This window comes from Lathamus discolor, chromosome 1, assembly GCF_037157495.1.
Source record: "Lathamus discolor isolate bLatDis1 chromosome 1, bLatDis1.hap1, whole genome shotgun sequence".
Taxonomy (NCBI): domain Eukaryota; kingdom Metazoa; phylum Chordata; class Aves; order Psittaciformes; family Psittacidae; genus Lathamus; species Lathamus discolor.
Window position 1 is genome coordinate 138,155,141 of NC_088884.1, and position 21,206 is coordinate 138,176,346.

The window sequence follows — 21,206 nt, forward strand, 5'->3', positions numbered from 1 at the left end:
AGACGATAGATCTGCTCACATAATACTCCCAATTTTACTCAAAACATTCCAGGGAGAATGGAGCCTTCTTCCCCCAACATATCGGTGATCCAGCTATTTAGGGTTTTTTTTATTCTACTACACACATAGCTTTCGATACTTTTGGGAAAGCCATTTTTTGTGCCATTTGCCTTAGATGACCACCTCATCCACTGGCAGCAGAGAAAGCCTTCTCCAGCAAATGGAGGTGAGATCTTTACATGACACCATCCTTCTGTATCTTGCTTGAGACACTGATTAGTTATACATTTGAGTTTTCTGTAATTTTATACCTAAACTGCTATAATAGTTCCTATGGAACCAACACTGTCATTGGTTTGTCAAACTTGCCAACTTTCAAAAATGTCAAATAAAACTCATTTAAGTACTGGTTTTCTATTCTAAGTGTGGATACACTCATGCTACCCATATAGTCTCAATAAAGGCATTTTATCACTGCTGCCATGCTCCCAAACAGAAGAAAGACTGAATCCCAGCTTGAAATTTCATCCATTATGAAACAATCCTAAGATGTATACATTAAAAAAGACAAATAAAAAATAAACCCCATTACTCTATATCCTAAATATTAATGGACTGTAAATATTATTGTATTTATTTTCTTTAAAATTATGCAAGAAAGCCAAGTATTACCCTTTTAAGGGCTGCAAATTTAGCCAAGCTAAAGCAGATGCTTCAGCTTGCACAGACTTTATTAAAAACTGGAATAGCATTTCTGTAGTGTATTGGTTCTCTAGTTCTGGTACCAAAACACACCTTTGACTTGTTTATACTCACCACAAAGCAGATCATCAGTTCCAAGTGTTCAGTATCAACAGTTTACACTGAGATGCAAGCTCTGGGAAATAATGAAGGCTCAGCAGGTCGCTGGCTGGTTTTACTATCTGCAAAACTGACACTTTCAAAACCACTGCATCCTAACAAGGCAGGATCCTTTCACTATTTACAAATAATTCTGAGGCCAAATTTTGTTAAAATTTAGTAATATGAGTAATTCTATTGGCTCCAATGGCAGATGCATTAGGAACGCTTGCATGGTCACATATATGAAATGTTTGGTTTAGGTTTTGGCACTTTTATAGTTACTCTGTTTTGTATATGAAGCTTTTTCTTCTGTTAGTTTTCATGAAAGCTGTATGCACATTCTCTGTTAGGAATACACTCTTTTGGAAACAAAGTACTCACCACAGATTTGCATTCAATGAGAAGGTGAAACAGTATTATGAAGAGCGCTGCTGTGTTTACAGGGTTTCCAAAAGAAAGAATGTCTATGTCTGAGCCATAGTAAGTCTGTAAATAAAGCCAATGGTCAGCATAATATATTCTTTACATATAGTCCTAGTACTCAAAGTGGCAAGAATACTTTCAATACCACACAATCATAGAATGGTTTGGGTTGGAAGAGACATTAAGGATCATCCCCTTGCCACAGGCAGGGCACCTTCCAGTAGACCAGGTTGCCCAACCTGGCCTTGGACACTTCCAGGGATGGAGTAGCCATAGCTTCTCTGGGCAACCTATGCCAGCACCTCACCAACCTCACAATGAAGAATTTTCTTCCTAATATCTAATCTAAAACTCCCCTCCGTCAGCAGTTCAGCTCAGTTCCAATGATGATCCCATTAGTACACATTTATATATTAAAATCAAACAATTTTGTTCTCTAATTTGTCTGGGGTTTTAGTATATCAAAATGCATAAATGTATTTCATATCCAACACTTACAAAATAAGGCACAAAAAAGCAAACAATACTTTGGTAAAAAGCATCCACCAAGGTTATCCAGAATGTTGAAGGCAAGTAAGCCTGTAAGAAAAACAGATAATGGCAGATAAACAAATTGAACAAATTGCTGCATCCTTAATTAGCATTAATTTGGATCTGAGGAAAGATTATCTTCAGAAGCAATTCCAGTTAGTTTCTCAATGAAAAGGAATCTTCTGTGTTATGGTAATAGGATAAAGATCTCACTCCACACAAGCAGCTAACTGTTCTTATAGCTGTTTCTGCCAGAACAGACCTACCAGAGCCTTCACTTGAGTACTAAGACAAGGAGGACAGGGTGCAGTGAATTACCCTAGCAGCTTACCATCACTGAACACCAAATCCCACTTTCTTCTATCTCCATCCCCTTCTTTTTCAGTACATGTGCTTCTGCCTCTTAATTTGGGCTGGCTGACTTCTCTGGGCAGACTGAGATAACCTTACTCACTGGAATATGCAAAACCAATTTGTTTTTCTGCTGGAATAACACACTGCTGTTTTAGTGAGCTAAATCAGCTCCTAGAAGATCTCATGGGACAATCAAATTGGCAAAAGGAATATAATTTAACTATGTGGGTGAAAACAGGGAATGGAAAGAAAGGAGAAGAAAAGGAACAAGCCTTCCTCACTTAGTGGCAGCAAACTGCTATGACAGCTCAACCACTTATGAAACCATATAGCTGCATCCACCCTGATTAAAATATATGCCATTCCTTCAGGTCCTAGATTGAGACACATAGATGAGCAACCCAGTTACCCAGGACTTCATCTACAATTAGTGGAGAGGGATGTGTTTCTCCAAAAAGATCCAGCTCTTTCAAGAACTGAACTGCTCTCTGGAGGTGGTGTGGGAAATTTACCTTATTTGCCTGTCAGGGAAGTGCTTTAAAATACTGAACATGAATCCAAGTTACTGTCCATTTTTATAGCTTGTACAGTTCTGTGCACTTGTGATATCATGGTGCAATACTGTGTATGATACTACATCTTTTAAAGCATTTATTTCTTCTATACTGCACTTGATTTTCTATACCGCATTTAATAAAAACAAGTATTTCACTGTGCTTTCATGCAAGAAGTGATACGATTTACTACTTAACAATTCCAACCACAGAGCAAGGCAATGATGAACAAAAAACTCTGATAAAAGTTAAGGGAAAAAAAAAGCGTGTGTGTGGGGGAACTTCTGTAATGCAGTAATTCTGATTATGCTACCTCAAAACCGTCAGCTCAGCTCACTGCACACATCCTGAAGACAAAAAAGGGCCAAATCTGAGGCCTTGTAACCTTTACTTAGTCAAAACTCCCTTTGATTGACAAAGCACAGATATGCCTCAGCCACTCTGCAGGGACTCAGATTTGTACCAAAAGACAACTTTGTTTAGCAAAAATATCATAAACCAAGCAACATAGAGTACTTCAGGATAAGTAAAAAGAAATTTAAAGGTCCGCAAACAAACAGAACAAATTGTTTCCTCGCTGTTTATCTTTTTCTCCCTTCTAAACCAGACCTAGACTTCTGCCAGATTATGCAGATAAAACTGCATGTCATAGCTCATTTTTTTAGTAGCATTTGTTAGAATAGAATAGAACAGCACAGCACAGTGTATTTCATTTGGAAGAGACCTACAACTGCCTGACCACTTCAGGACTGACAAATTTAGAGCATGTTATTAAGGGCATTGTTCAAACGCCTCAAACACTGACAGACCTGGGACATGGACCACCTCTCTAGAAAGCATTTTTCTGTGTTTGACCACTCTCTCTGTAAAGAAATGCTTCTTAATGTCAAGTCTGTCACTGAAAAGCTATGATCATAAAGAAAATGGTGAGTTTTAGATAACTCATATGCTCAAGTGCTTCCTCTCTCTTGGTTACCATTATCTATTCTGTCTCAGGCTCAGTATGCCACTGCTTTCAATTGCTATAATAAAAATATGATTTGAATTAAGCATTTGTTGCAGTTTAACTGCAGCTGGCAACTAAGCCCCACACAGCTGCTTCCTCATTCCCCCCCACAGTGGGATGAGGGTGGAATCAGAAAAATAAAAGTGAGAAAAATCCTGGGTTGAGATAAAGACAGTTTTAAGAGGGAAAGCAAAGGCCACATGTGAATGAGCAAAGCAACCCAAGGAATTCATTCACCACTTCCCATGGGCAGGCAGGTATTCAGCCACCTCCAGGAAATCAGGGCTGCATCATGAGTAACAGTTACTTGGGAAGACAAACACCATCACTTCAAATGTGTGTGTGTGTGTGTGTGTGTGTCCTTTCCTTCTTCCCCCAGCTTTATACGCTGAGCATGATGCTCAGCATATGAGATGGGATATCCATGTGGTCAAGTGGGGGTCAGCTGCCTCGGCTACGTCCCCCCTCCCAACTTCTTGTGCACCTCCAGCCTCAATGGTGTGGCAGTTGAGACCTTTAAACGACAGAGAAAAAAAACCTGTATCTAGGGCTCTTATCTTTGAAAGTAAGCCCAGACACTCAGCTGAGACAGTGATTGAATTGAACAAGCTAGTAACAATGTTTATCTAGTACAATGCTTCCCCTGAAGTCCTTAATTTCTCTTATCATCAAATATTTGATAAGATTAGGTGTATATGGCTGAAAAGAGCCTACAAAAACTTTTGAAAACACAGCTTTTGTTTTATGCGCACAAGCCTAGATGTTTTTTCTAATAAAGTGGTTTTAAACTTCATGTTTGCCTGATGTGAACCATGAAGGAAAGGCAGACAGAAATGGCTCAAATGCTGACTATTCCAATTTGCTTCAGACCAAGCATTCTTTAACCTACCAAAGATTTCTGGCTCATCATATACAGTTGTGGGAGCTGCAGAAGTACCTCTGCAGACACATCTTTGTCCAAGACACCATAAACAATAGGTGGCACCGACGTAAAAAGGAGATTGAAAAGAATCAAGATCCAGTAGTCAGTCATTGATGTGCCTGAAAACCCACAGAAGAACTGGTACCAGAACAGGATGTTTACATAGGCCTGGAAAGTCAAACATAGCATGACAAAATGTTACCCACAGACAAAGGTTTTAAAAGCCAGGAGGGAAACAGGCAGATCTACTGTAGAAAAATAATTATAAATGCTGTGGAGTTCATTCCAATCCTACACTTCAAGATTATATTTGACTAGCACACATTTCAAACTTGTCACAGCTTTACATTTCACACTTGGACATGACTTGTTTAAATAGTCATGCTACCACTGCACTGGTAACACCCATTACCCACTGTTTAATCAGATAACTTGAGTAAGAAATTCAGTCCAAGGAATAAGGGTCTCTGGTCTCTGCAGACATAAATTGGAAAATGAATTGTTTGATGCTTTTTGAAACTGTTCACAGTAACAAAATAAAAAAGAATATAAAGCCCCACTAAACCTTCAGTGGTCTCAAACATGCAAAATGTGATTTCCCTGGGATGGGACTGCTACGTACCACATTCTTGTAGAAGAAGTAAAGCACCATGTTGGTAAGTCTGGTATAACACCAATGACCATGGACAAGCAGTAGCTTCTTGAGGTGTCTGAACTGACAGACTGCAAAGTCACTTGCCATCACAGCCTGCAATGCACATGAAGGAAAGGATATGTCATTTCCAGGGTGTTAAAGATAAGTTTCAGATACTGATAAATGAGCAACTTGGCTGCTGATGGAAACTCGTATTTTATGGGGTTATTTTTTTCTTTTTTACACAGAGTGCTTACAGTCTTACCCTCCCTCAGATCTGAGCCCCTCCATACAACATTTTACTCTAATACAAACTGCTCAGCCCAACAATATAGGCAGGAACATGGCTGTCTTTGTTATTACCACACAACACAGAAATCACTGATGCTTAGGCTGCTTGTTTCCTGGCAGGACACAAGTAATAGGGAGTTTGGTGATACTCAGCAAGCTCTGTTGTTTGGAGTTTGAATCCCTGAAGCATTCAGCTTCTGAGCACTGCTGGAAGAGTAGTAAGGCTTGGGTGTGAGCTCAGGCTGCAAAATCTTGCCCGTGTTCAGTAACGGGTTGTGGAGTCACTGGGCCTCCAGGGTAAACTCTGAAACAATTTAAAATGGAATCTGATGTCATTTGCAGCTGTCTTTGTATATACTACCTGCATGCCTTCTTGGCCCAATATCCCCACACCAGTGTCAGCCACCTGGATCATACTGACATCGTTGGCACCATCACCTACAGAGAAAAGAAGAAAAAACTATAAACTCTCTTACATGGAATTCAACCTGAAGGCAGCTTTGCTGGCTACTGCATCACCATGGGGGTGGCAGGAAAAGACAAATATACAAGACCAGAATGTTCAGAGAAAAGCATTTTTGTGGCCAAAAGCGCAGCCTAGGGAAAACCCTACAGAAAGCAGGATAAGTAAGTGGAAGACTTGACTTGAATGAGCTGTATTTTCCAAATGGATATTAGCTGTTCATCTTATTAGAATGTAGTTGGTATGCTGGAGCAGAAAATACAGGTGTTTAAAATCTCAGCCTGTCATCTCCCCTCTCCCTTCCTGTTCTGGGGAGCCATGATGAAGAATGACAAGAAAAAAACCCCTTATTCGCTCCTTTGCACATGCTACATAACACTGAGAAGGATTGCTGCTGTTCTTGTTGCTTTAGGTTACTGTGACAATGTTTATGGACTAAATTTGCTACTTCAGAATACTAACATAATCTTACACCAGAGACAACTATGATTCAAAGGAATATCCTCTGTAAAGTAAATTTTGTGACAGACATTAACAAAAAAAAAAAAAAAACAACCAGGAGAGAAGAAACTGGTTTCTCCTTTTCAGAGAAAATAAGATAACCAATAACCACAGGACTCACCTATAGCTAATGTCATTGCCTTTAGCTTACTTCGCACCAGTCTGACCAGGACACTCTTCTGCAGTGGTGTGGCTCTGCAGCAGACTACAGCCCGACATTTTTCTGTGAGTTCCAAGAAAATATTCTGTAGGCTGTCATGAAGAACATGCTCCAAAGTCCTTCCATCAATAACGAGGCCTGCACTGAACCCTGGAGACTGGGTGGAGACAGTTGCGGAGGCATTCCCAAGTTTCTGACCAGGTTGTTTTTTAGAAGTATTCTTCTGGATGCCTTCTAAAATTTTGCTCATCATCAAGGCACAGGCATCCTAATTAAAGACAAGAGCAAGGCAACTTACTAAAATACTGTTTGTGTTCTGGCTTCCGTTCCAATTTATGAAATACGTAAGGAGAAAAAGTCAGATGCTGCCCTTGTGTAGCATTTCACTTGAATACAGAAAGCTCAGACATGAGCTGAAGAACTCTTTAAAATCACAAAGGATGCAGCCTGTTGTTAATAAAAGGGCCTGAGATTTAACTTTGCTAAGTAGGTTGCATTGGGTATTGTACTAGAAGGGAAAAAACTGAAGCAAATCAGAAAATATCTGTAAGACTAGCAGAAAAAAGAAAAATATTAAGGATTCTGTAAAATAAATACAGCTTTGATAGAAGACTTTTGCTCTCTACACTTCTTTTGTCTGGCACGCAACGCCAAAAGTGCATTTCAAATCAGATTATAGGCGAGCTGTTACTGAATTACTGAAGAACTGGCCTTGTGGAATTTACTTCATCAGAATCAATATAAGATGGCCAAAAAATTCTTGGTATCAACATACATAATGTGCATGTTATATAGAAGAAAATACATGTTCTTAAATCTCATTTTCCTTTGAAATGCAACAGTATCGAATACTGCCTATTTTTTATTTCAAAGCTTAGTTAGAGGGAGGATGAGCACTTCTGCAAAAGGGACTCAGTTCTTACTGTTAAGTAAGACACTCATTCCCCTGTAGGAAAAAAGGAAGAAAAAAGTGTTAGCAAAAATCAACCCCCAAGCTTTCCTCAAACACAACTGGACTAAAAATCCTTTCTTTTTCACTTTATTTCACAGTCACCACCTGCCACACTACCTTTTATGGCATATACAAGCTGAATTTCTAAAGTAACATATAAGCAGAGAAAAAAAGAAATACGAAAGGTCTTGGAAGAATCTGCCAGTCCTTTAGAGAAGACTCAGATTTCATGTCTCTGCTCTGAGATGGGACATTTCATTCCTTGGATTACCAGTTACAGTTAGTAATTTCTCTCTTAAGAACCCTCAAATTGATAAAAATCAAGATTTGAAAAACTGCTGGTTATAAGCATCCACAAGAGGACACAACAATCAAATAGAATTAATCTTGCCTCCCAAAACAGCAGCAGTTTTAACCACTCTATCAATCACTGAATTACTGGGTGGTGGGGAGAAGGCAGCTTTTTCTCTAATAAAATTGTTGGCAGATTAGTTTTCTTAAATGATTTACAATGTAGCTTCATGGGACAATTCTTTGTACATTCATGCAAGACACGCAGGACAGAGGGAATATTCTACACAAAGCAACATGAAATTTAATACAGTAGGATTTATATAACCATAATTTTTACATTGCTAATATGCTGTAAGTCACAGTCATCTGGAACCTCTAGTTACAGAGAACAGTAGAATCATTTAGGTTGGAAGAAAACCTTTTAAGATCATGGAGTCCAACTATTAAGCCAGCACTGCCAAGTCCACCACTAAACCATGTCGCTAAGCACCTTATCTACATGATTTTTAAACACCTCCAGGGATGGTGTTTCAGCCACATCCCTGGGCAGCCTGTTTCAATGCTTGATCAACCTTCCTGTGAAGCACTTTTTCCCGATATCCAAAATAAACCTCCCCTGATGCAACTTGAGGTCATGCCAAATCTCTAACCCACCCACAAAAAGAAATGAAGCAGTTTATTCAATTAAAATAGTTAAACATAATTTAGGGACTGTATACAAAGAAACCAATGATACATACATATAAAGGATTTAATATTTTACTCACAAGGCAGCAAACTGCCAGTTTTCCAGTATTTTCATCTTCATAGAATCATAGAATAGTTATGGTTGGAAAGGACCTCAAGATCATCTAGTTCCAACCCCCCTGCCATGGACAGGGACACCTCTCACTAAACCATCCCACGCAAGGCTTCATCCAACCTGGCCTTGAACACCGCCAGGGATGGAGCACTCACAACCTCCCTGGGCAACCCATTCCAGTGTCTCACCACCCTAACAGGAAAGAATTTCCTCCTTATATCCAATCTAAACTTCCCCTGTTTAAGTTTTAACCCTTTACCCCTTGTCCTGTCACTACAGTCCCTGACAAAGAGTCCCTCCCCAGCATCCCTATAGGCCCCCTTCAGGTACTGGAAGGCTGCTCTGAGGTCCCCACGCAGCCTTCTCTTCTCCAGGCTGAAAAGCCCCAACTTCCTTGGCCTGTCTTCATACGGGAGGTGCTCCAGTCCCTTGATCATCCTCGTGGCCCTCCTCTGGACTTGTTCCAGCAGTTCCATGTCCTTTTTATGTCGAGGACACCAGAACTGCACACAATACTCCAGGTGAGGTCTCACAAGAGCAGAGTAGAGGGGCAGGATCACCTCCTTCGACCTGCTGGTCACTCCTTTTGATGCAGCCCAGGATACGGTTGGCTTTCTGGGCTGCGAGCGCACACTGAAGCCGGCTCATGTTCATTTTCTCATCGACCATCACCCCCAAGTCCTTCTCTGCAGGGCCGCTCTGAATCTCTTCTTTGCCCAGTCTGTAGCTGTGCCTGGGATTGCTCCGACCCAGGTGTAGGACCTTGCACTTGTCATGGTTGAACTTCATGAGGTTGGCATCAGCCCACCTCACAAGCGTGTCAAGGTCCCTCTGGATGGCATCCCTTCCCTCCAGCGTATCAACCCGACCACACAGCTTGGTGTCATCGGTAAACTTGCTGAGGGCGCACTCAATCTCACTGTCCATGTCAGCGATGAAGATGTTAAACAAGACCGGTCCCAACACCGATCCCTGAGGGACACCACTCGTTACTGGTCTCCAGCCGGACATCGAGCCATTGACCACAACTCTTTGTGTGCGGCCATCCAGCCAGTTCTTTATCCACGGAGTGGTCCATCCATCAAATTGATGTCTCTCCAATTTAGAGAGAAGGATGTTGAGTGGGACAGTGTCAAATGCTTTGCACAAGTCCAGGTAGATGACATCAACTGCTTTACCCTTATCCATCAATTCTGTAGCCCCATCATAGAAGGCCACCAAATTGGTCAGGCAGGACTTCCCCTTAGTGAAGCCATGCTGGCTGTCACCAAGCACCTTGTTTTTCAGTGCCTCAGCATGCCTTCCAGGAGAATGTGCTCCAAGATTTTACCAGGCACAGAGGTGAGACTGACTGGTCTGTAATTCCCCGGGTCATCCATTTTCCCCTTCTTGAAAATGGGGGTTATATTTCCCTTTTTCCAGTCGTCGGGAACTTCACCTGACTGCCATGATTTTTCAAATACGATGGCCAGTGGCTTAGCAACTTCATTCGCCAGCTCCTTCAGGACCCACAGATGGATTCCATCAGGTCCCACGGACTTGAGTGTGTTCAGATTTTGAAGATGGTCTCGAACCAGATCCTCTCCTACACTCGAACCAGATCCTCTCCTACAGTGGGCCCAAGGTCTTCATTCTCACAGTCCCTGCATCTACTTTCTAAGAACTGGGTGGTGCAGTCAGAGCCTTTGCCAGTGAAGACCGAGGCGAAGAAGTCATTCAGAACTTCAGCCTTCTCCAAATCCTGTGTAGCCAGTTCTCCTGAAAGCTTCCTCAGGGGGCCTATTTTGTCCCTAGTCTGTTTTTTTGTTTGCTACGTACCTGTAGAATCCCTTCCTGTTATCCTTAACATCCCTGGTTAGGTTTAATTCTAACTGGGCCTGAGCCTTCCTAACCTGGTCCCTAGCTTCCCGGACAACATCCTTGTACTCTACCCAGGCTGCCTGTCCTTGCTTCCATTTTTTATAAGCCTCTTTTTTCCTTTGAACTTTCCTCAGCAGCTCCTTGTCCATCCAAGGAGGTCTCCTGGCCCTCCTGCTGCACTTCCTTCTAGTTGGGATGCAGCACTCCTGAGCTTGTAGCAGGTGCTCCTTGAATATCAACCAACAGTCTTGGGCCCCCCTGCCCTCCAGGGCTATATCCCATGGAACCTTACTAAGCAGGCTCCTGAAGAGGCCAAAGTCTGCTCTTTTGAAGTCCAGGGCAGTGAGCTTGCTGCACGCTCTTCTCACTCTCCTGGGGATCTCAAATTCGACCATCTCGTGATCGCTGCATCCAAGGCTGCCCTGGAGTACCACATTCTCAACAAGCCCTTCCCTGTTGGCGAGCACAAGGTCAAGCATGGCACCTCTCCTTGTCGGCTCCTCTATTACTTGCAGAAGGAAGTTGTCTTCCAGGAAAGGAATCTTCCAGGAAATCATGCTGTCTTCAGTCGGTTGGGAAAGCAGAGGACATTTTATTTTTCTGTATTGCCCTGTGATACAGCCTGGCTGAATTTTTCAGTGGAGAAAAAAACCCAAAACAACACACAACATGAAGAAAAGTGCATTTTTCTACTCACCTTACTCTGTGATTTGAGAGTGAAGATTCTGTCATCTGGTTCCAGCAGTTTACAAGCATAGGCAATGTTGACAGCTGTCTCTCTCTTGTCACCTGTCAGCATCCATATTTTTATTCCTGCTTTCCGTAACGCTTGTATTGTGTCCGGAACACCCTCCTGCAGGCGATCTTCAATGCCGGTGGCACCTTAATTTAGACAAAGATTAGTGCTACTGTATTTCCAAAACCAAAGTACTGCAAGAGTGACAGAACAAGACGGTCCTCTGTGTGTATTCACATTCCAAAACAGACACCCTATTGGGATATGCTTGGGAATGTCTCCCTTTCACATCTTTCTGTCCCAGAGCTCATCACATGTGAGGCTGTTGACACACACACTGGCTACAGCCCTGGGGACCTCCAACTCTTCAGAAGACCCTTTTACGCCAACTTTTCTTGTTCTCACAATTGTTACATTCCCCAGTGGCTGTGAGATGCAGACTCCCACGATTCTCATGACAAATATACTCCATTATTCTCAGTCTCTCCCACACCAGACTACCCCAAACCTTCTTTCATGTATCACCTCAATCCTTCCTATCTCAAAGCCCACTTCTCTTCCTTATCCTCAACTCTGCTCTCCAAGCTGAATTCTGCGTACCTCTTGTCCCAAGACATCTTTTCCACACCAAAATTCCCTCTTCTTATGTCATGTTTTTGCACACTGCTGCAAAGACCTTACATTCATCATGAGGTTTCCCCACTCACTGCTGCAGTACCTGCTGTCACAGGTCCTTTCAATTCATAGTACTAAGTTCTGTGTTTGCCTTTCCTCCTGCCTGCACTGCCAGCCTTGACATGCTCTTCCACAGGGAGGAAACACCCGCTCTAATACACAACCATTAGAGGTTAAAGAAAGACTTTCAACAAAAAAAATACAGACACTTTAAGAAAGATGTCCTTTTCTCTGCTGTGCACAGCAGGCAGAATCGTGTCCCTGAAACCAGCTCAACAAAATCTTCTGTTCTGGTAAAAATGGGTAACACAACATGAGCACAAACCAGAACCAACTCTGAAAAGCTGCAGTGCCAGTGATTTACTATTGTACAGGACATTTCCATCACTTTTTCACAACACAAATTGTACTAAATCATAACCAGAAGACATGCTTTGTCTTGTGGGATTCTCAGGCTAAGAGAGTTTCTCAGAAAGAAACTTCAGACAGTTGCAGCTAGGTTCATTCTGCAAGACAAACAATAAAAAAAATTCAAAGCAAAATTTTCCCTCCTGGCATGTTTCTAGTGAGGGCCTGTAGCCAGCAATTTGAATACAAAGCGCTGTCATATGAGGATGGGTAAGAGCCAAAAGGTCAACCAAATTTCTGATGCTATAGCAATTTCTTCTTTAAGTAGCTGCCAACACTGCATAGAGCTCATGGCCTCAGGTCACTGGGAAGACAAAAACCACCAGGTCCTTGCTCTGCACTCGCATTTTGATGCAAGTAAACAAAAGTGACAGAAAAGAAGCTGGGATCTATTTGATGCAAACTGCTTCAAGAGGCACTGTCAGGCATTGGGGGAAGAAAGAAAAATGTTATTTCAACTTGGGCAGTCTATACGCTTAGCTCTCCCTTTTCATACGAAGATATTTATGGCATCTGCACTGAGCAGATGCAGCACAGAATGGAGTAACACCCTTCCACACAATAGAATCTATCTCTCTTCAGCTTCTAGCATGAGCTGCCTTTACCATCCCAGTCAGTCAGTCAGATCTCTGCATTTTGTTTTCCAAATGTTATTTGCTGGGCAGTTCTGTGGAGCTATTATCCAATACTGCCTGCAGTTTACCTTTTACACATCTAAACCAAATGTTTTTCATTTTATCTTGGCCTCCGCATTTCTGCACAGCTGAATGACCACCAGAGGAATGGTTCCTGAAGAAGCATTTCTGATTTCTTATCTCCATGTTATTACAGGAGGACACAGCACAAGCATACCTGCTAAGCCAGAAATGCAACAGTGATGGAAAACATACCCAGAAGTGGGATCTCTGCGTATGTTTGCCCAGGCAGGCCTTTGGTTTGTTACTATCATTTTTCATGCTTATTATGAAGACACTTAAAAAAATCTGGTAAGCACAAAAAAGAAACCAAATTAAAAAAAACCCAAACCAGCAATTAATAAAACTTCACCCTTTACAAACAACAGAACACTTGCTGTCTTCAGTGTGTTTTACAACTAGTACAAAGTTACCAGGAAGATTTATGGAAATTCAGGAATGACAATAAATTCTAGGCCTGTAGAAAGCTAATTGAGGTTAGCAAGTAAATTCCAGTTATGAATAACATATGCAGTTTCCTGGGAGTTACAGCATTCTCTACCTACCGAGCAAAGTTAGCCTGGTCTCAAGCCTGATGGCAGATTCAAGCAGCAGCTCCTCCCTGTTGTCAATACTGGTTTCTGCTAAAAAATGGTGATTTAACCACTCTGCATATTCTGCATCACTCATCGCCTGCAGAGAGAGAGAAAACATACAGCATGACCTAGGTTTTGCATCCTGAGCTTATAACGCCGCAAACTGTTTGTGAAACCAAATAAACTAGGTCTGACTTGATTTGTTTTCTGTGTCTGGAATTACAACCAGGGCAAGTTTCACTCAGGACTCTCTGGAATTAAAACCAGACTATTTGACAGCCCCTGTCTTAGAATTAAGATATTAAGGTGCTTGGCATCCTAAGCTGACAACAGCTATGACAAGCTAACAGAAGTCAGGAATTGATTTGGGTCAACTTACAAATTCCTCCCATATAGAACATAAGGATAAACAAAGTGTGGCAATGGATGAATCTGCTTAGAAACAGTGTCTGCTCCATTGGACCACTGAGATTGGTCACAGACATTCCTAAAAATATGTATTAAAAGGATTACCTTCTTAGCAATACACAGAGTGCGTAGTCCTCTTCTGGCATAGTCATCCAAATGCTTCTGAGTTCTCTCTTTAATCTTCTTTTGTTCCATTTCTGAATTATTAGTATCTATTACCACACAAAAAGCAGATAAAGCAACTTAAATATGCATTCTTAGGCTAAATTAAGCAGAAAATGTTGAAGGTCTACATAAGTTTTTAAAATGCCAAAATATTACCAGACTTTATTTTACTTGTGAAAGTATCTTCATGTTTGCACAATGTACTGTGGCTGTATCTATAGAGAGCAGCTGGCACCAGATGTTATGGAGAACCTATCTGGCACTGACACATCTTTGGATGCCAGTAGCATATGTCAAAATGTTTTTCTAAAGTAAGATCATTTTCTAAAATGAACGGAGTCACAGACACCCAAACAGCTTTACTGTCACCAGTCTAGTGGGAGGGAGCTCAAAGGGCAGTCATAGAAAAGCTTTTATAAAAATAACTGTTAAGGGATGGGCTATTCAGACAGGCATTCAACTCACCTGACTTCAGACACGTAGAAGTTAGGTTCCAAGTTTACCTTGAGAATCTAAGTAAGGAAAGGCACCTCAAGACATAAGATTACCCCCCTGCTAAGATGACGGATTTCGGAAGTAGCATTTCTGCCCCCTGGCCTACAGCAGCTTTTTGTCTAGACTTTAGAAGGCTACTGTTGGCTGAGTTAAAATCCACCCATGGAACTGGAAATACCCCTCTTCCTTACTGAGATCAGCCAGTCACGGAACATACAAACCAAACTCCCTTTTGCAAAGAGCAAGCCTTTAAAAATTAATTCCTTTATACTTATTTCCAAACCATAAAAATATCCCCAAACACCTGGAACATCTTATGAACTTAAGTATATTTTGGTATTTATTTCTAACATACACAGATAATGCTTTCTTTTTACTGCCTTCAGTTAAAAATCAGTGACTGTTCACTAGTGTATGAGCAAATCAGTCAGTGCTTAAACATGATGCACCCCTCCAGCAGCCCATTCAAAAATCGTTTACTCCCTAAAAAGAGGGCCCATGAGGAGGCACCACACACTTTGCAGGTATTATTATTACACCTAGAAACATAGAAATAGCAATCAAAGGAAAAAAAAAAAAAACCTCAAAAAGCACTGATTGATGACACCTGCTACAGATACTTCTCTCAAACAGCTCAGAAACACTAACGCAGGCAAAGACTAGAAAGTATTTCACTCTAATAAACACCTCTTGCTGGGCAGCAGATGCCACCTATTCAGGTAGGTGGCCTTACTTTGTAACTGGAAATACTTCAGACCCCGTCCAAAGGGTCTGCTTAAACACAACTAAATTATTTGAGTAACAGCTGCTTCTCTCTTCTTAGTTTCCACACCAGCACACAGCACAGCTATATCTAGGTGACAAGCAATAAGACCTTTCTGGGTTCTCTATAAGGAACTATTCACAGAAAATAGCTCTGCTTGGTTATTTGTTTCTTCTCATGAACCTGGCCATCTGTTCAACTGTACTGAAGAACGACAAAGGTAAGAAAATAATTAAAAGTTCTGTACATACCTTCAGATGCAGTTCTCAATAAATCCATCATGACTGAGTCTGCACCTTTTGTATACACCACCACTTCATTGGAAACTGGATGCCGAACCACCACTGACATCCTTTTCCGCACCGAATCAAAAGGCAGGATATGCAAAAGCTGAAACGTTAAAGATCCCAGACCTGCAAAGTCCACAGTTACTTGATCTGGAGTCCTAGACTGCAAAACACATTTATAAGCCCTAGCAGCATGAACTAAGGCAGCTTCGTCTGGACTCTCAGCTTCATAACAAAGTTTAGGTAAAGGAGACAATTCAACAGATGACGTAGCACTGTTGTGTTCACAGCCAGCAGCTACATTGACCATACCTAATTCTTGAGGCACTTGGGAATTTTCTGGGCTGTCCATATTGTGAAGCTCAGCAGCCCTTTGAGCAGCTTCATCCAAAGCAGGTGAAGCCATTTTCATTCTGAAAACAGATAGTTTGCTCACAAAACTACTGGGGCTTTCAGATAATGACTCCTTCACACTTGGAAGCGGGGAAGAACTTAGTCTCCGGACTGACAACCTCTGGAACATCTGCCGGATTTCCTCAAGTGATTTAATAGGCATCCTACCCAGCGAAGACAGTCTCATCTGGAACAGTTAGAGAAAGCATTTACGTTAAATTCTTTGTATTTCACTAAATTGAAGAAGGATAGCTTACAAACTATGTAAGTTTCTTAATGAATGTAGTATTTTAAAATTTACCATGAGTTTGATTGTATTCAAGATGGCCAGCTCAATTAAACATATAACCATGTGAGTACACTAAACAGTTCTGGAAGAGCTTCATTATTCCAACCAAAAGAATTATAAAATACTTCAGATCTGAAAACTGTATGCATTCAAAGTTTGATTCGTGACTCCTCTTTAGAACTATTTCAGTAATGAAAGCATTAGTATAAGATAACTTTTAAAACTTATGGCAAATGGAAATAAACACATTAATTCTTGCTCTGAATTAGCAAGACACTTGTGAAGAATAAAGCAATTCCATACCTCCCACAGTAACTAGCTAAAACAATACAATACCTCATATCAATACTTTAATATCTGAATTTAAAACAAAAGAGTTCCTTTCTTATCAATGTTACAAAACAATTGGTTTACTGTTTCTCAGAACAGCCAGGCCGTTAACAGCTCAGAAAGAAGGAACAAGGCATGCAAGCTTGTTATTAAAATCTAGTTACTGGGTAAGAGTTAAGACTGAATTGTCATCAGGAAGCATGCTCTCCTTTGCCACTGAAAAGCATAAAGCAAGGACAGACTCTGGCTTCACTTCTACCACAGCTGCACACAATTTGTAACCTGCCTGCATCCAGCATCATGGAAATAGAGACTAGGAACATCCTTTCATTCCCTCTTCCCAAGGGAACACCGAAAACTTACACTGCCTTGATCTCTTTAATGTCATTTCCCATGACCTCAGAAACTTCATGCCACATTGCCCCTCCCAACCTACCTACTAGTACCTAGAGATCATCTCCCCTGCTAGCAAGTCATCCAGAAATATGATTCTAAAAAAACCAAGAACCTCGCCTGTATTTTTTCTGTATCATCTTTAAGGAATGACTGATCAGTCACTATGAAACACAGCTGCCCATTCCACACATGGACCTGTAGGCTGCCTGTTACGCTGCCTGTTTCTGGGAATGTCTGGAAGCAGACTAAAATACCAATCTCCCTTATACATAGGAGGTATTTTATACTCCACAGGATGCCTTTTGGGAACATCTCCAGCCATGGTTGTATGTTCACTGCCTAGATGGACACCAAAATCAAAGTCAATGAACAGAAATAACCAGGGGAGGGGGGGAAGAAAATCAAAGCTAAACTTGGGAATTATCCTGCAGCAACAAAATCAAAATTGCTAAAAGACGGACTTAAGAAAATCCCATCCTGAAAAAAAAACAAAACAAACTCAACCCCCACCCCACCCAAAAAAAAAAAAGAAAAAAAAAAAAGGATTTGAAAAAGGTATTCATGCCTTTAAAAAGCTGTTAGGTTGTGTGCTCTGAAAACAAAAGGTCTTAGAATACTTAAACACACCCCAGACCATTAAACCAGGACAGTCTAGCAAATGCACTGTACACTCAAAATGAGACCACTTTATGCCATACTGCAAAGCATTTTTATTTCAGATTATTACATATGTGAAACTTGACCTTCCATACTTTTGCTGAAACTCTATTTGAATAGTCAGGGAACAGGTAAGACCGTTCTCAATTTCAGTATTCTGGGAGTCTTCTGATTATTCTCAGCTTTCAGCCAATAATAACCTATTTATAAAGGTAACCTGAGCTTTAGGGTACTCTAAAAGGAAGCTGTGCACATCTCTAGAAAAACATAACTAGAACACAGAAAAAAAACACAACTTCAATTTAATTTCAAAATTTGTTTGTAAAAGTTATGAACTGTCTATACGCAGAAGAAAAAATACTGAAGCCAAGTTTTTCTGCTTCTGAAAAATGCTACCAGCATTATATTACGTATTAACTGACAGCACTTTGTGGGTTTACAGTATTTCCTGTCTTTCTAAGAGGACAAACCAATAGAAGAGAAAAGGGTCATTTTTTAAATGTCAGGTAATTGTTTTTTTCCTTTTGTAATCAACCCAAAAGGAGTTAATTTCTTTATGAATATAGCCAAATAGCCAAAAATAAGACCTTGTTACCTTCTGACGTGGCTGACTGGGGACTGAAACTACCACAGTATTACAGATTGCCAGAGCAAGAAAGAAGTCAGTGATGTACATTGTCTCCAGAGATAACTTGCTGCTAGCTTCTGACTGATCACAGGAATGAGAAGAAATTTGACTGAACTTCTTCAACAATTGTGTGTCAGGTATAACATCTGTTTCCTATTGATGAAATGAACAAAACTGTCCGTTAGGTTATAAGTTTAATCTTAGTCTCTGGAGGTTAAAGCAGTTACAGATGAAATAGAGTAACACTCTGGTGTCTTCACTGCCTTCTGTTAGCCCACTGAAAATTGTAAGCTTCATGCCTAGACAGGTAAACAGTAAAGCCATAGTTCACAGACACTTCAACTGAGATTAAGTATGATGAATGCTAATTAGACATCTTCAGTTAGAGAAGCTGAGTTTTCACCTCTACAACTTCCAATAAATATTGTTCATCCAGGTATTTCCCGTTAAAACCAGAAAATGTTAGAAATCTCTTAAAACAGATTAAAAACTGTTTTTAAGATGAAGTTGGTCATTTTAGCAGGAGTGATCATGCACTCACAGCAGCAAGAACTAAAGCATACACCTTCATGACCCAACAAACATCTGTGCAAATAGGATGCTGCCAAGCAATCATGGGAGGCTCTGGTTTTGATCAAGAGGGAAAGGATTTCTTAAATGGTAAAAAGCTATTCCTTCATGAGTTACTTCAGAAATTCAGCATCAAAACCTACAGGTTTTACTTACAATGGGACTGCTGAAAGCAACGTGTCCTGAAGGGGGAGCACCACCTGCTCCATCTTCCCTTCCTAATGCAGAATGACTAGCAGGCAACAGATTCAAAGACTTTCTGTTCAAGGGTTCATTCACAGCTCTGCAGTCCTGCCCCTGCCATTTTGACATATGCATTGAAGAGCCACACTGATGATCAGCTGAATCTTCATCCTCTGAATCCATCTCTTGATAGGATTCCAGCCTTTTTGCTATGGAAAGGTAAACAAAATTATTGTTCCAGGAGCAAGAAGAAACTTGTCTAAAACACTGCTTGGAGGTTCAGGAAACACATTTTTAAGGTAAGAGTTTTGTATACAGTTATTTATGAAAAACAAAATCCACAACAAACCACCAGGCTGACTTTCTGTTTGAGACACTGCACTCCAAGAGCCATCCTTCTGGATTCTGGAGTGAACCCAGAAGAGGGCGCAAGAACGATGAGGGTTACAGACAACACAATCTGCATGGAAACAGTAAAATAAGCTGGAGTTACATAGCCTCCAGAAGGGCACGTTGATGGGAGCCAAATAATAGTCTTCAAGTACACGAAGGGCAATTGCAAGAGAACTTTCTTTTATACAGACTGTGGATAATATGGCCCTAGATTGTGACAGATTCAGGGCAGGTATCAGCGAAAACTCTGTCAGAGAAGATGTGACATACTAGAACAGAATGCCTGAAAAAGCACTGAACAGGACTTCACCGGAGGTTCTGAAGGAACAAACAAACAAACAAATTCATATAGAATGATAGCAACAACTCTGCCTCAGCCCAGACAAATGGAACCAGATTACCTACTGATAAGTTTTCCAATTTATTTGATGATTGATTAGGATTGTATACCAGTGGTTTGGTAGGTACAGCTGCTAGAAGGAACTCACTGAAACAATCGTTTCTGTATTGGACACCCCCTCACACACAAACACATTTCCTGAGTATTTAATTGAAAAGAAGGTTTAAATAATAAAACTTCATATTGATATGTCTAATACCTTTGCATCAAAGATATAAATGCAGTTCTGTGCCTCACAAATCTAGCTAGGAAGATCAGTGGTATAAAGAACCTCTGTGCCAAATGGAAACATTGCCTACGCTATCATGCACTTGTTAACAACATACTCAAGTGTTTGCACTGGAGTTCTGAGACAGTGCTGGACCACATGAAAGAGGCTGCAATCTCAATCCAGACAGCACTAGATCACTGTACACTCTTCAGCTTTCAAGTTTTTACCTGTCACAGTGAAAATAGGATGCAATGAACATAAACTAGCAGTTCAATGTCTGCATCCACAGACAACATGGAAAAACTGTTCTGAGAGGTGTGCATTGCCTATATATTTCATTAAAGTGTGATTATAAACAATGGCATCTTAGGAAAAAAAACAGTATTAACATACACACATCTGCAACAACACTAATTCCCTATTTTTTTCTTATTTAAAGTGGGAGCTACTTTACATGAAAGAAGTGAACAATAGGATATTATTCTCTTTTATGTGAATAGGAAACCTATTCACAGTTGTGTCTCCAGCTCTGGTGCTCAAAATGAGATGGAAATACATTTATTGTATCGCTCATGAGTCCTTTGCCTCCCAGCCAAAGCCCAGAAGCTCAGCTATGTTCAGGAAATGAGCTATCAGGTTTTCTAGCCTGTTAAGTTCTCTTTATTTCCTGCTTTATTTTGTTTCTGGAATATAAATGAAAGCTTCCTGTCCCTTATCCTGCTTGTTCTGGGTTTGGCTTAAACCACGACACTGCTATTCTGATGAGTCCAGGAAAGCTGGGAGACCAGAGCTTCCTTGGCAGGCCATGTCTTTCAGGGGACATGTCAACATGAATTTAATAACATATTTCTTTTATTAAAAAGTGGGAATATAACAAACTGGCTCTCAACAACTACCAGATGCAATATCCCACATGTGCTATTGATATCTTTTACCAGAAAGCAGCAACAGTGACTTAG

General features: G+C 40.8%; 1 protein-coding gene across 9 annotated transcripts in view; it reads right to left on the reverse strand.

Annotated features, from left to right (window-relative positions):
* The window catches only part of ATP10D (ATPase phospholipid transporting 10D (putative)), a 56,681-nt gene that overhangs the window by 9,821 nt on the left and 25,654 nt on the right, over positions 1–21,206 (reverse strand). For 6 of the 9 annotated variants that reach the window (XM_065697750.1, XM_065697767.1, XM_065697764.1 and 3 more), the window contains 12 exons: positions 19,217–19,452; positions 18,458–18,643; positions 15,762–16,377; positions 14,193–14,299; positions 13,650–13,776; positions 11,288–11,472; positions 6,644–6,950; positions 5,920–5,996; positions 5,256–5,381; positions 4,601–4,801; positions 1,765–1,845; positions 1,225–1,329 (listed from right to left, as the gene is read on the reverse strand). In XM_065697750.1, coding sequence (XP_065553822.1) covers positions 1,225–1,329; positions 1,765–1,845; positions 4,601–4,801; positions 5,256–5,381; positions 5,920–5,996; positions 6,644–6,950; positions 11,288–11,472; positions 13,650–13,776; positions 14,193–14,299; positions 15,762–16,377; positions 18,458–18,643; positions 19,217–19,452 — 2,354 coding nt within the window. Of the gene's footprint in view, positions 1–1,224; positions 1,330–1,764; positions 1,846–4,600; positions 4,802–5,255; positions 5,382–5,919; positions 5,997–6,643; positions 6,951–11,287; positions 11,473–13,649; positions 13,777–14,192; positions 14,300–15,761; positions 16,378–18,457; positions 18,644–19,216; positions 19,453–21,206 lie in introns of those variants that run through there. The other 3 variants (XM_065697774.1, XM_065697784.1, XM_065697792.1) reach the window with 3 other exon arrangements.